This window comes from Hemicordylus capensis, chromosome 2, assembly GCF_027244095.1.
Source record: "Hemicordylus capensis ecotype Gifberg chromosome 2, rHemCap1.1.pri, whole genome shotgun sequence".
NCBI classification, from domain to species: Eukaryota; Metazoa; Chordata; class Lepidosauria; order Squamata; family Cordylidae; genus Hemicordylus; species Hemicordylus capensis.
In genome coordinates, this window is record NC_069658.1 from 303,545,681 (window position 1) to 303,557,992 (window position 12,312).

The 12,312-nt window shown below is 47.5% G+C and overlaps 1 protein-coding gene and 1 long non-coding RNA gene across 4 annotated transcripts in view; one reads left to right on the plus strand and one right to left on the minus strand.

Annotated features, from left to right (window-relative positions):
* LOC128347289 (uncharacterized) overlaps positions 1 to 12,312 on the plus strand; it is a 75,925-nt gene that overhangs the window by 29,209 nt on the left and 34,404 nt on the right. The gene's annotated exons all lie outside the window — the stretch shown is intronic.
* The window catches only part of CELSR3 (cadherin EGF LAG seven-pass G-type receptor 3), a 129,013-nt gene that overhangs the window by 8,894 nt on the left and 107,807 nt on the right, over positions 1 to 12,312 (minus strand). For 2 of the 3 annotated variants that reach the window (XM_053301697.1, XM_053301696.1), the window contains exons 28-35: positions 11,864 to 11,943; positions 11,209 to 11,335; positions 9,830 to 9,943; positions 8,738 to 8,874; positions 7,648 to 7,754; positions 5,434 to 5,607; positions 4,091 to 4,291; positions 2,687 to 3,809 (exon numbers count right to left, since the gene is read on the minus strand). In XM_053301697.1, coding sequence (XP_053157672.1) covers positions 2,687 to 3,809; positions 4,091 to 4,291; positions 5,434 to 5,607; positions 7,648 to 7,754; positions 8,738 to 8,874; positions 9,830 to 9,943; positions 11,209 to 11,335; positions 11,864 to 11,943 — 2,063 coding nt within the window. Of the gene's footprint in view, positions 1 to 2,686; positions 3,810 to 4,090; positions 4,292 to 5,433; positions 5,608 to 7,647; positions 7,755 to 8,737; positions 8,875 to 9,829; positions 9,944 to 11,208; positions 11,336 to 11,863; positions 11,944 to 12,312 lie in introns of those variants that run through there. The other variant, XR_008317480.1, reaches the window with a different exon arrangement.

Below are 12,312 nucleotides of genomic sequence, written 5' to 3' on the forward strand. Positions count from 1 at the left end.
AAACAACTTGTGCAGTTTGGAGACCAATCATTTGCTATGTGACAAAATCTCTCTTTGGTATGGTAAATGCTGCTGCTGCTACTGACTGATTTGTGAAGATCTGAGTTTAAGCTAACTCTCTACAGGATATTCTTAATTAGTGTGATATATTTATTCTATATGTCTGTATATTTTTGAATTCTTTCTAAAATTAATTTAATATTTGAGAGCGTGCGAAAGAGAGAGTAGGTAGCTCTGTCATAAATGGTGGAGCCCTACCCCAGGAGCTTCAAGTTCTTAGCCTGCAGGAGACAGATATATCTATCTATCTATCTCTATATCTCTCTAAGGCATACCCATCGCTAATCCCATGTGTGGCAGCTCTCACGAGAGTTCGCAAGCAAGCTGCTGGCAGGGGGAGAGGAAAGCAGCAGTGCCAGTGGACAGGCTTGTGGGCGAGGTGGGAAACAAAATGGCAGCCAGGCAGGGGGAGAAAACGTAGGTGGCGGTGGGCGGGTGGAGAAAATGGCAGCGACAGTGGGCAGGCGGGGGTAAGAAAACAGCGGTGGGAGGGTAAGAAAACAGCGGCGGCAGCAGTGGTAGGCAGGGAAAGAAAACAGCGGCGGGTGGGGAGAGAACTAGAGGCACAGATGTTCTGCGCCCAGCCCAGCTAGTTGCTAATAATTCTTCAAATGTTCTGTGTAACAATGAAAGCTAAAATATTTTTTTAAATGAAAGTGGCTAGCATACTGCACCACGTTCTGCCTATCTTGTAACAGAATAAGTACACAGCTGCACAAGGGCAGAAAATTGTGCAAATGCATGGTATGACTGATGTTGATCATGCAACTGCATTTTCGGGATTTCCCACATTTGTACAAAAATGCTCTTGCGCAACTATTGTGCACACATTCCATTTCAAGGCAGACAAAAAGTTGTGCAGTATGTCAGCCAGAGAGATTATCAGGATGCCAAATTCTGTACCTAGTGCAGACATCAGATGCACATAATTGAAATTACTCTAATCAGTGCTTGTGACTTGACAGAGGAACAAATGAAAAAGTGCCAGAAGGAATGATTACGAGACCTGAACTCAAAACTAGGCTCTGATGACTCACTGACCAGTCTGCAGCTCAAGGAAGTGAATTTGTTGAAATTTCCAAAATAGAATAGAATGTGTCTTATTGTGGGGTTCTGATTAAGTGTCTTATTGTGATCTAAGAAGTTGTCCTTCTTAGAGGCCTTCAGGAAAGCCTTAAAGACCCATCTTTTTAGCCTGGCTTTTAACGATATTTTGTTTTCATTGTAATTTTAATCTGCTTTTAATTGGTTTTTGGTTGTAATTTTAATCTGCTTTTAATTGGTTAACTGCCCTGCTCCTCCAATCTTTGCCATTTTCTTCATACTTTAAAATTCTTTAGTTCTTTGCCAGGGAGTGGGAGGTGAGCTGAGCAGGACTCCCCTGTGGCGGTGGCAGGCATAGCAGCTGGTGGGCCTGTCTGTCTGGACCTAGAACACTGGCGAGATGCTCCAGTGCACCTGCGCAGTGTGAGTTTTGAATGTTGCAAGCAAGTCATTTCTGGGGAGGCCCCCCAGGACATTTGGAGGCCCCCTGGAGACAGGAGGTCACAGAGCAGTGCCCCAAGAAAGATTGCCTCTGTGCATAAGGCAGGAATGCCAAGTGATGATGTTTCCATCATTTTTTTGCCAAGCTAAGTTACAGTTGGGCATACCACTACCTACACTACCAGAAACATCTATATTCCACTTTTTAACAGAAGTTCTCAAAGCGGTTTACATAGAAACAAAAATAATAAATAAGATGATTAATAATAAGATGATTTCCTGACCCAAAGGGCTCACAATCAAAAAAGGAATACTATAGACTTAAACTAGTTTAGCACTCATTCTCTTTTCCTAGGGAATTAACCAAATAAGAAGAGCCCTCTTGGATCAGACCACAGGTCCATGGGGTCCAGCATCCTGCTTCCCACAGATTGCCAAGCAGATGCCTGAGACATCTACCGGTCTCAAGCAAAACATGAAGGCAAGTAACCTTCTCCCACTGTTGCTCCCCAGGAACTGGTTGAACATGGAGGCAAACTGCCTCTAAACCTGGGGGATGGTTTACAGCCATCATCATGACTAGTAACCACTGGCAGAATTGTCCTCCATGAATTTGTCTAATCCATTTCTGAAGTTAGTGGCCAGCATCACATCTTGTGGCAGTGGATTTCACAAATTAATTATGTGCTATGTGAAAAAAATACTTCTTTCTGTCTGTAAGAGGAGAATTCTGGGGCTCCAATTGTAGCACATGTGGGGGTGGGGTAGGAGGAACTTCTAACAAAGAATTCGCAACACTTCATCAAACTGGAATTGCCAGGATTCTTTGGGGAACCCATGGCAGGTAAAGTGGTATAAAACCAATATACATGACACAGAGTCTTAAGCCATCCTAGGAAGGAATGAACCAAAAGCTAATACTGTCACCGTACCCAACATGTGATCTATGAGAAAACCACCACCTTAATGGAACTTTCTTACCTTTTGAAGCCCCACTCCCCCAATTAAGCTGCTCTCTAGTTCAGCTTATTTCTCTCGGTAAGGACATTCACATTGGTAAAACACATCCATTGTACATGACAGATCTTAGCAAGAGCCAGACCATGGAGAGAATGCTCTGACAGGAGGGGGAGCCACTTACTCCGAGTCTGGCGACAGCTCAGAAATACTGTGTGATGTAGCAGAGCGAGGTGGTGAAGGGCACAGCATGGAGGGCGTGGAGGACGTCTGTGCCGCAGAAGGTGTGGGTGTAGTCTGTGGGCCTGAGGGAGTACTGGATGATTGCACAGAGGACAAGACAGAGGAGTTAAAAGAAGCCAGGATGGAAGAAAGGATATCTAATTGCTCTGTGGAGGGGTGACGGCTGGGAACCGTGTCTAGATTTTCTCTAGAAGGAAGCCTTCTGGAGAGGAGTTCAAGATTTTCTCTAGAAGGCTGCTGTCTAGAAAGAGGCTCCAGATTTTCCCGAGAAGCCTGCCTGCTAGGCACTATATCCAGATGCTCTCTGGAAACAGATCTTCTGGATAAAAAGTCCAGCTGTTCTCTTGATGTTTGTCTAGCTGATGCTAGTTGGTCCCTTGAAGGCTGCCTTCTAGAAAGCAGATCCAGCTGTTCTCGAGAAGTGTCTCGACTTGGCAGAGTGTCTATTCGATCTCTAGAGGCTTGCCTAATAGGCATAGTGTTTAGCCATTCTCTGGAGATCTCTCTTGCTGCCCCACCACAGTCTAACTGTTCTCGAGACCCAAATCTGCAGGGTAAAGTATCTAGATGGTCTCTCGATCCTTGCCTCCTAGGCAGAGTGTTCCCGTGATCTCTTTGATCAAGTCCAGTTACTACTTCACTTAAATTTTCTCTAGACCCATGCCTGCTGGGTATGCTTGCAAGGTGCTCTCTAGACCCATGCAGACTAAGGATAGTGTCCAAGGGCTCCCTTGACCCAGGCCTGTCGAGAAGGGTGTTCAATTGCTCCCGAGATCCATGCCTGCTAGTTACAACTTCCAGGCACTCGCCAGAGTTATTCCGGCTCAGGTGTTCTCGGGACATCTGTCTTCTCATCAGCATGTCAAGTTGCTCCCGGGAAGAATAACGGCTGGCTGGCTGCGAGAGGCTGCCTGCACCAGAGTAGATCCTGCCGTAAGATGCCGCAGGAACAGCCCTGTGGCCCAGTGTGGAGGTTTTGTACCAGGAAAGTTCATTGGTCATTCTGCTCACTGACGGCAGGCCTTGCAGAGCTGGAGGGTACTGGAGGCGGTTCTTCAGGATGCCTATGCAACGTAAAGAAAGCCAGAAGTGAGAGGAAGGCGCCACTCACCTTCAGACTACTGGCATTTAAGAAGTAATAATAGTATTTACTATTTATAAGTAGTAATCCACATACAATGATACTGCACGGGGGGAACCTCTAGCTGCTGCAGAGTACCAAGTAACTTGGGACAGCCACAGAAAGCTGCAGTCCTCTGCCATGTTGCCTCCCTGATGGCCGCACACCCCCAGAGCTGGCTGAGTGAAAAGGGATGCCTGTGGCAAAGCAACCACAGTCTCTTACCTTTTCTCTGCCGCTGAGTCTGGGTGAGAGAGTTCTCATCCCCACTGGTCAAGGCCAGGTCTGGCTGGTTATTGTTGGCAGCATCCTTACTGACATCAAATCCAAGTTTCCGCTCTGAGCCCCATTTCTGGAGGGAGCAGGGATGAACTTCACATTCACCCAGGGCTGGCCAATAGGACATCAGGTCATTGCCATCTACATCTAGGAAAAAGACATTGCAGAATGCTGGGTACAGGCTAAACAGAGCACACTTCAGCAGTTGATGGAACGTTTGCCAGGACATCCACTAATTGTGTACAGACACTTGAGCAGCCCTACTTTGGGCAGCCCTACCTGGGTAGGGCTGCTCATGTGAAGCGCCGAGAACAGGGCGGGTCCTGGTGCAGCCTCCCCCGTAGCCTGAGCTTTTTACCTGGGCTTTTACTTGGGTTAAAGGGTGGGAGCGCACCCTTTACCCCAGCTCTGGGGTAGTGTGTATGCTCTGGGCTGCATGCAACCCAAGAATACACAGAGCTGGGCACCTAGAGTGCCTGGCTTGAGGGGGAATCCCTCAATGCACCACTCTGCATTGGGATTCTTGGAAGCTGGGACTTATTTTCCTGGCCTCCAGAGATCTGTGCTGCTCTGAACAGTATGGATCGTGTGGGCGCACATCCATATGCTGAAAAGGTGGTCAACGATTGGGGGGAAGGTAAGTTCATCCCTGCCTCCCCACCCCTCTTATGGTCATGAGAATGACCTTTTTATCTGATTCTCATCATTCTGAAGGGGCAATGTAAATCTACTGGCAATGTGCCATAATGCTGAGTTCCATTGGTATGTGAGTGTAGCATGCAGGGCATACTGCTGACCATGGAAAGCCAACCACCAATACATCCCTGCTTGGACTGCACCTACACTGAAAGGAATATGGTGGCCAGCAGTTGATCTCCTGGAGATAGCTGGAACAACCTCAGTGCACCTGCTGCATGAGTGGGAAAAGATCATGTGCCTGCAACAAAAGTCTAACATGACCATACGTTAATGACTGTCATATGCAAGCACAGTGATTTTTCTTCTTTGTGTGGAGGCTTACTGGTCAGAAAAGAAGTGTAAACCTCTTTTTATTTAAATGGGCTACACAGCAAATGTGATTCCTTAAACCTCTGTTCTTAGCTTTGCAAGCCACTTTTTGCAATCTGTCTTATCCTCAGGCTATCCATTTCATGTTTCATAATGGGCCCTGAAGTGCTATAAAGATGTAGCGCTCAGCGCTCGATTTAGCCTTCAGCGTGGCCCAATGAGCCCCCTGAACCCTGGAGGCCCTCTGTCCACGCCCTTCTGGGGAACATGGCAGTGCTTGCCTTTGGGTGTGGTGTTGGAAGGGTTGGTGAGGAGCCTCTCGCTGTGCGCTGCCCTTTTGAACTGGCGCTGGAACCTGCCCCGGAGCTGTACATTCTCCTCACTCTCCGATGATGGAATGGAGAGGCTGCGTTCTTCATCAAGGGAGAGGTCGCTGTCTGAGTCCGAGTCTTGTTCTGAGCAACATGCGTCAGGGTTGAAAGAGGGGAGAAAGGGATGGGGGAGTAGCACTTACTTTCAGGGATGTGGTGGCTACGAGCTTCCCAATATGTAATCACACCCCCACCCGTAAATAAACAAAGAGGTTAAAATAACCTGCAAAACCAAAACAATGGTCCAGTAACCTCTATCATTTCACCTGTTGAAAATAATTAAAGCACACCTATGATTTCACCAGTTACAGCAACTTTACCTCTTGCTGAGACCTATCAGTTCCCTATTCATTCAATCTTATACCGCCCTTCCAAAATTGGCTCAGGGCAGTTTACACTAGTATTGTGTAAGTATTACAGCTAGACTGACAATACTGTTTGTTATGAGAAGGCACTGCTCAGTGACGCTAGATACTGCCTCTCTAGCATGCTCACGTTTTCCAACGGCTCTTGTTTCAAGACTGCTAAGTGCTCAGTATTAGGGATGTGCAAAAAATTTCGGGGACAGATCGATCTGTGCCTGAAACGAGCAATTTCAGGTGATTCGGGTCCGAACCGAATCACCCCCAATGTCCCCTGATATTTTTCAGGTCCGAGCCGAATCACCCCTGATTCGTGCCCGAAAAATTCGGGTAATTCGGGATGATGTCTTTTTGAATTTCCCACCTTTTTGCCTCCATTGATTTGAATGCAAAAAGGTCTGATGTGACGTCAGCTCGAATTTCAGGTCCCAGGGGCAAAATAGTGGGGTGGGGTGGTAGTGCCTAACGGCTGGAGGCTACCACCCAAATTTCAGGGGAATTGGGCAAAGGGCTGATTTTGGGGGGATTTTTGAAGTTTTAGTGTCTTTGGGGCAGTTCGGGGGCATAGCATGGGATCTGGGCAAAAAGAGTGGGGTGGGGTGGTAGTGCCTAATGGGTGGAGGCTACCACCCCAATTTCAGAGTGATTGGACAGAGGGCTGATTTTTGGGGAATTGTTGAAGTTTACATGTCTTTAAGGTTTTTCCCCATAGAGAAGCATTGAGGTGTCAGCAAATGTATAGCTTCACGCGGGGGGCAAAGGGGTGGCCTAGAGCAGTGTGGGGTTGGTGGTAGTGTCAGGTAGGGTCAAGGAAGCTACCTGAATTTTTTCAAAGGATTTGGGCAGAGGGCTGATTTTTGGGGAATTGTTAAAGTTTACGCGTCTTTAAGGTTTTTCCTCATAGGGTATACATGGAGCTTTCAGCAGCCCCATAACTGCACTTGGGGGGTGCTGGGGTGGCCCAGAGTGAGTGGTAGTGTAGTGCACATAGGGTACCAACCACCCCCATGGGTTTCTAACCCATGGGGTACAGGGTTCTGTTGTTTCAGAGGCATTCTGAGTGTGGATTCTATGATAGCTAATGAGATTTTCAATGAAACACCATGAATCCACTCTAATTTGCTATCGTATCATTTGCTGACACTTCAGTGCTTCTCTATGGGGAAAAACCTTAAAGACACATACACTTCAACAATTCCCCCAAAATAAGCCCTCTGTCCAATCACTCTGAAATTGGGGTGGTAGCCTCCACCCATTAGGCACTACCACCCCACCCCACTCTTTTTGCCCAGATCCCACGCTATGCCCCCGATCTGCCCCAAAGACACTAAAACTTCAAAAATTCCCCCCAAATCAGCCCGTTGCCCAATTCCCCTGAAATTTGGGTGGTAGCCTCCAACCATTGGGCACTACCACCCCACCCCACTATTTTGCCCCTGGGACCCGTTTTTCTTACCCGAATCAATTCAGATTTGGATTTGGATTTAATCCGAACCCGAACCGAATCAGGGGTGATTCGGGTAGCCCAGATTCGGGCACAGAACAGAACAGGGGTGATTCAGTTCGGGTCCTGAACCGAATCACCGAAAACCCGAATTGCACACCCCTACTCAGTATGTGTAAGCATGCAGCAAGACACACAACAGCATCTCAAAGGCTTCTTATTTATTTGGGATCCCCTTCTTTGGATTTGGGGCCATCACATTGCCTCTAATACCCAGATTGCCCTACTAGATGCACTTCCCCTGGATTTTGGCCTCACCTGGTCCTGCATCACGATGGAACATAGCCACGTCAAGGTCTGTGGGGCCAGCATGATTGAGCAAGGTGTGATCCAGGGCTGAACCTTGATGCGCCATCATGTTCTCTCTGAAACTCATAAGAGGGAAATGTCCAAAATTTGCATCCCTTATGTCAAGGGCGAGGCCAAGGATTTGAGGTGAAGCACATGCTCCCAGACATCTCTGGTTAAAGTTTCAGAACCAGGATATGCCAGAGCCCCTGGAAAACTGCTATAGGTAGGTATATGGTGTTCAGATGGATAGGCTGTAGATCTCACCACTCTTTGTAAGCTACCGGATGCATATGTCTTCTCTCATACATATTCAGATCTGAGTTACTACACACACAAACACACACACCCCCTGCTGACCAGCAGAGCTGGACTTGATGAAAAGCAAACAAATTCATCACCAAATTTTACAGGTAAGGAATGCTGCAGCAGAGAGATGAGCCCAAGGCCAGTTATTGAATCAATGCAGAGAAATATTTTTTATTGCAGTTCTTAAGAGACAGCAAACTGTGTCAGCATTCTTATTCATAAAGGCCCATTATGCCTGAAAAAGGGAAATTTTGCCTGAGCAGGAACATTTGGGGCCATTTCAGACCAGCCCTATCATAGAGTTCCATCAAAAGGGAAAAGAAGGGAAACATTCCTAAACAGCCCTAAGGGTGACAATGGCAGTGTTCTTTTCTCTCATTCCCTGCCAAATTAAATTGCTAATCTATGCTGCCAGCTAGTCCATCCATTGGGCTACCTGAAGGGGATGCAATCAGGATGGCGAGGCCTCTGTGAAAATGTGGATGAGCATGTAGCTGGGGGAAAAAAAATTAAGACGACAGAATTGCGTGAGTGATCCTGGAGGAAAGATCAGAATGGCCATTCAGAGAGCTCTCAGACAGTTGCTCACAAGCCAAGCTACCCGAGTGAAGGCAAAGGGGGGCAGCTTGGATGTCCAGAAGGATGTCCAGAAGTACATGTACACTGGGACGGTGTACCAGTACTTCCCCATAGTTGTTTGCTCTCCAGTCTGCTGAGGAAGGGGCAGAGATCCTTTCCGGCTTCTCCTTACCTGAGGTATCCCCGCTGGCTGGAATGGGTACGAGCTGAGCGCACGCTGCTCACAGAGGAGATAGTGGAAGCTCCCAGGGTGATACGGATGAGGCCGCTCTCCTCAAAGAGTGCTGTGTTGTTGTAGGCATTGGGGCCCTGGGACGAAAGAACACACAGTCGCCTCTTTAGGGAGAAGGTTGAGATGTTTCCACATATTGGAAGGACTACTTTCCTACCAAGGGCAGCAGGGAGACAGCTTGAATTCATCCTAGAATGCCTGGATCACTGTTCTAGCAAAGTGCCAAGAGGAAAAGATTCCTGTACTTTTAAAAGTTGCCGATGTAGAAGGCCTTTCAGCAGGTACCGCTTGACACACATTTTCACGAGGGTTATTCATTTAGGATCTGCTGCTACTGGGAAATGTGGGCTGAAGGAAGAAGTGCTGCCATCTTGTCCCCACAGCCCTTTCCGCCCTGTCATGCAACCACTGCAGGGAGGAAGAGTCAGTAGCTGCTCTTCTTTGACTGTGCAGCTCTGACCTGTGTTTTAGATCACAGGACTGAGCATTTTGAGAGATAACAGTGTGTGAGTGTGGATATGCACAAGGAACTGGTCTCCTAGTAGGACATCTTGGCAAGGAACTTTCTCATTGGTTGCTGTGACATAGTGAGGCTCAGTGCAATCACACTTCATTGGCAGGACAAGGCTAAACAACCCGGAACGGCCTTATCCTCTCAGAACAGAAAGGAAAGGGTTTGATCTGGAACATATCATTTGCCAGATTCCATCCTGAACAGGCTTCTGTGCTATTAATAACTGTATGACAGAAAGATGCTCAGCATGTGCAATGTCTACCTTCACCGTAGTTTTCTGATGGAGAACTCTTGCCTTCCTCAGAACTTAAAGAACTGACAAGAACTGAATTTTGCAGCCATGAGAGGAAAAACAGCGGGTTACATTCCAGCTTTAATGCCATGTGCCTGAAGGGGAAATCAGGACAAAGCAGGAGCCTCCTGGGGAGGGGGCAATTTTAGAGAAAAGGCTGGAGCCTGGCCCAAATCCTCCTCCCCTCGCCCTCTACACACTGGGTAAGATCAAAGCGAGTGCCCACCTGACTGCTTCTGGTGGCTTCTTCTCCCTGACCTTTCTTGCCAAGACAGGCCAGTTTCCAGGCTTCTTGCACCTCTTTGTTCAGGATGCAAAACAGAACCAGCACCGCAAAGCCCTATGAAGGACAGGAAGAGAGGCTGTGAATCTCAGCAGCCCAGCCCATTTATGAATCTCTGGAAAAGGACTAAGAGAGTTGGACGCCTGCCATCCTATTTGACATGGGACATGATGATCCAAATTCTTCCTCCTTGTTCCAGAACACACAGAAAAAGCACATATCAGTATTATGGTTAATAATCATTATAGCTATATGGAATCTAATTAACAAAATGACTCTTCCCACGTCCCACTAGAGGGAGCCATTAGTCCAAATATAAGCTCCGTGCTAGGAAGGCTCTGAACAGAAGCTTTCCAGACTATGTCAGCACTAAGCCATAAAAGGAAGACCAGTTTTGCAAGCACGAACAAAGAACGAGGTTGCTGGTACCCTTTCCTTCTCCACACTCCCCATGCTACTGTTAAAGCTTGCAAGGGTTGGCTTCGACCCTTGCAAGCTCTGAGGGGCAAGCAACATTTGGCACCTTACTGCAGGTGGTGCAATCCTTTAGGCCTCTCCTGCAAGTGACTGCCTGCTGAAATAAATTTCTAGCCTTTTCCGTTATACATTGTGTTTATTCCTTGCTCCCCCCTGCCCACACCATTTTTGTTTGTTTCTTTGCTCCTCAGATGCTTGCAGTCAAACTTCTAGTGTATTTAAATGTATCTAACAATCTGTTGTTTCCAGCCGGTAGGTCACTGTCATCCATTGCTATGTTATTTCACTGAATGCTTGTTGACTGGTGACTGATGCTTCCCAGGGCTGCAAAATTTGCAGCCTACTTTCACATCTGCAAATATGCTAATTGTGTTTGCAAAACAATTAGATTTGCACACCCTCAACACAATATAAATAGAGCTGTGCAGGCATGCGTGACTGCATCCAAGGGTTCATGCGGGAGAATGAGAGCCTGTGGAGACAGTGGCTGGGATCCAAAGAAGTGTGCAACTGGTTCTGTATAAGTAAAGCAGATGTGGACCTAGGTTTCCCAAAGAGCAGTACTCCGATGCCACTTGGCAAAGCTGTGGCAGTTTGGGGTATATGGCATTGGGATCTCCCATTCAAAAGGGGGAAAAAGTAAATAAAATCCATGAGAGATGCCTAAAGTAGATCTTTGGATCCTGGCCACTGTCATAAATGTGTGCATGCAGGAACAGATATGGTTCATCTGGGAAGCTGCTAGTTCCACAGGATTGCTCCCAACAGAAACCAGTCACCTCCCCGTCTGCTTGTTCCATTGAATTCTGCCCAACTGCCTCCATCACCCTAGTGCAGAGAGTTACCTGAAGGCTGCAGAGGATAGTGTAGAGGTAGTGGAAAGCCAGGACACTGTTGTTGACAGCCAAGAGGGCAAAAAGCCAAGTAGTGCTAATAACTAGAAGCAGAATGAAGGAGCTTCGCAGTGTCATGCTGGAGAGAGACAGAGAGAAAGAACCACCCAGAAGGACAGACACAGAGGTTAGAATCTGCGGTTAGGCTACAACCTGAGAGACATTGATGCAGAAAGCAGGAGGAGGAGCAAAGGCCCACTCTCCACAACTGAGCACACTCATCCAGAGCTCTAGGAGCAGGCCCTTGCCATGTGACTCTTTACTGCCAGTGTGCAAAAAGGGGAGTTTTCCACCTCACGACTCAAGCACCACATGCGGAGGATTGGTAAAAGTCACAGCTCCTGCTTCGGGCAACTTCAGCTGTCTAGGAAGCAGACAATTCAGATGACATTTAGGATCACTCTCCCCACCCCAAAAGGACGACATCTCAGGACTGATTGACAGGAAGCGTGGTAGGATGTATTTATTTTTAATCATTATGAAGGTGGAAAGTTGCTCACGCGTAGGATGGTGTGGGAAGTGATATGCCCAGATCAGCAAAAGAGAGAAGCCTAGTTACAGAACAGCCTCCTGGCTCAGCAGAACATTGTGACAGGTTAATACTCACAGGACAGATTTCTTCTTGGCTTCCTTCTGGCCTGGTGAGCACAGCATCTTTGCCACCAGAAGAAACATCACTCCGTTCATCTGGAAGCAGAGAGACTGGTTAGGCACAGGGCAGCTCTTACATGGAGGACAACTCTCTTGCCAACTTTGCCCTGCTCCTCCTATCCCCAAGGATGCTACATCCGGTGCAGACTGTATAGTGAGTATCAGAAGATGCTGCACAAAGGCCTTCTTCTCTGCTTTGCTGACTCCTGCCAGGAGTCAGCAGTGCAGCTAACCTCGTGGCACATTGCAAAAGGGGCAAAGAGCACCAAGGATGAGGCCACAAATCTCAAAGATTCACAAATCCTCAGAGCAGCAAATTATAATTCAAAAATCTCCAGGAGCAGGGAGAGAAGAGACAGGAAAAACAGAGAATGGAAACCAAGGAAGAAAGAGCAAGGCACTGAA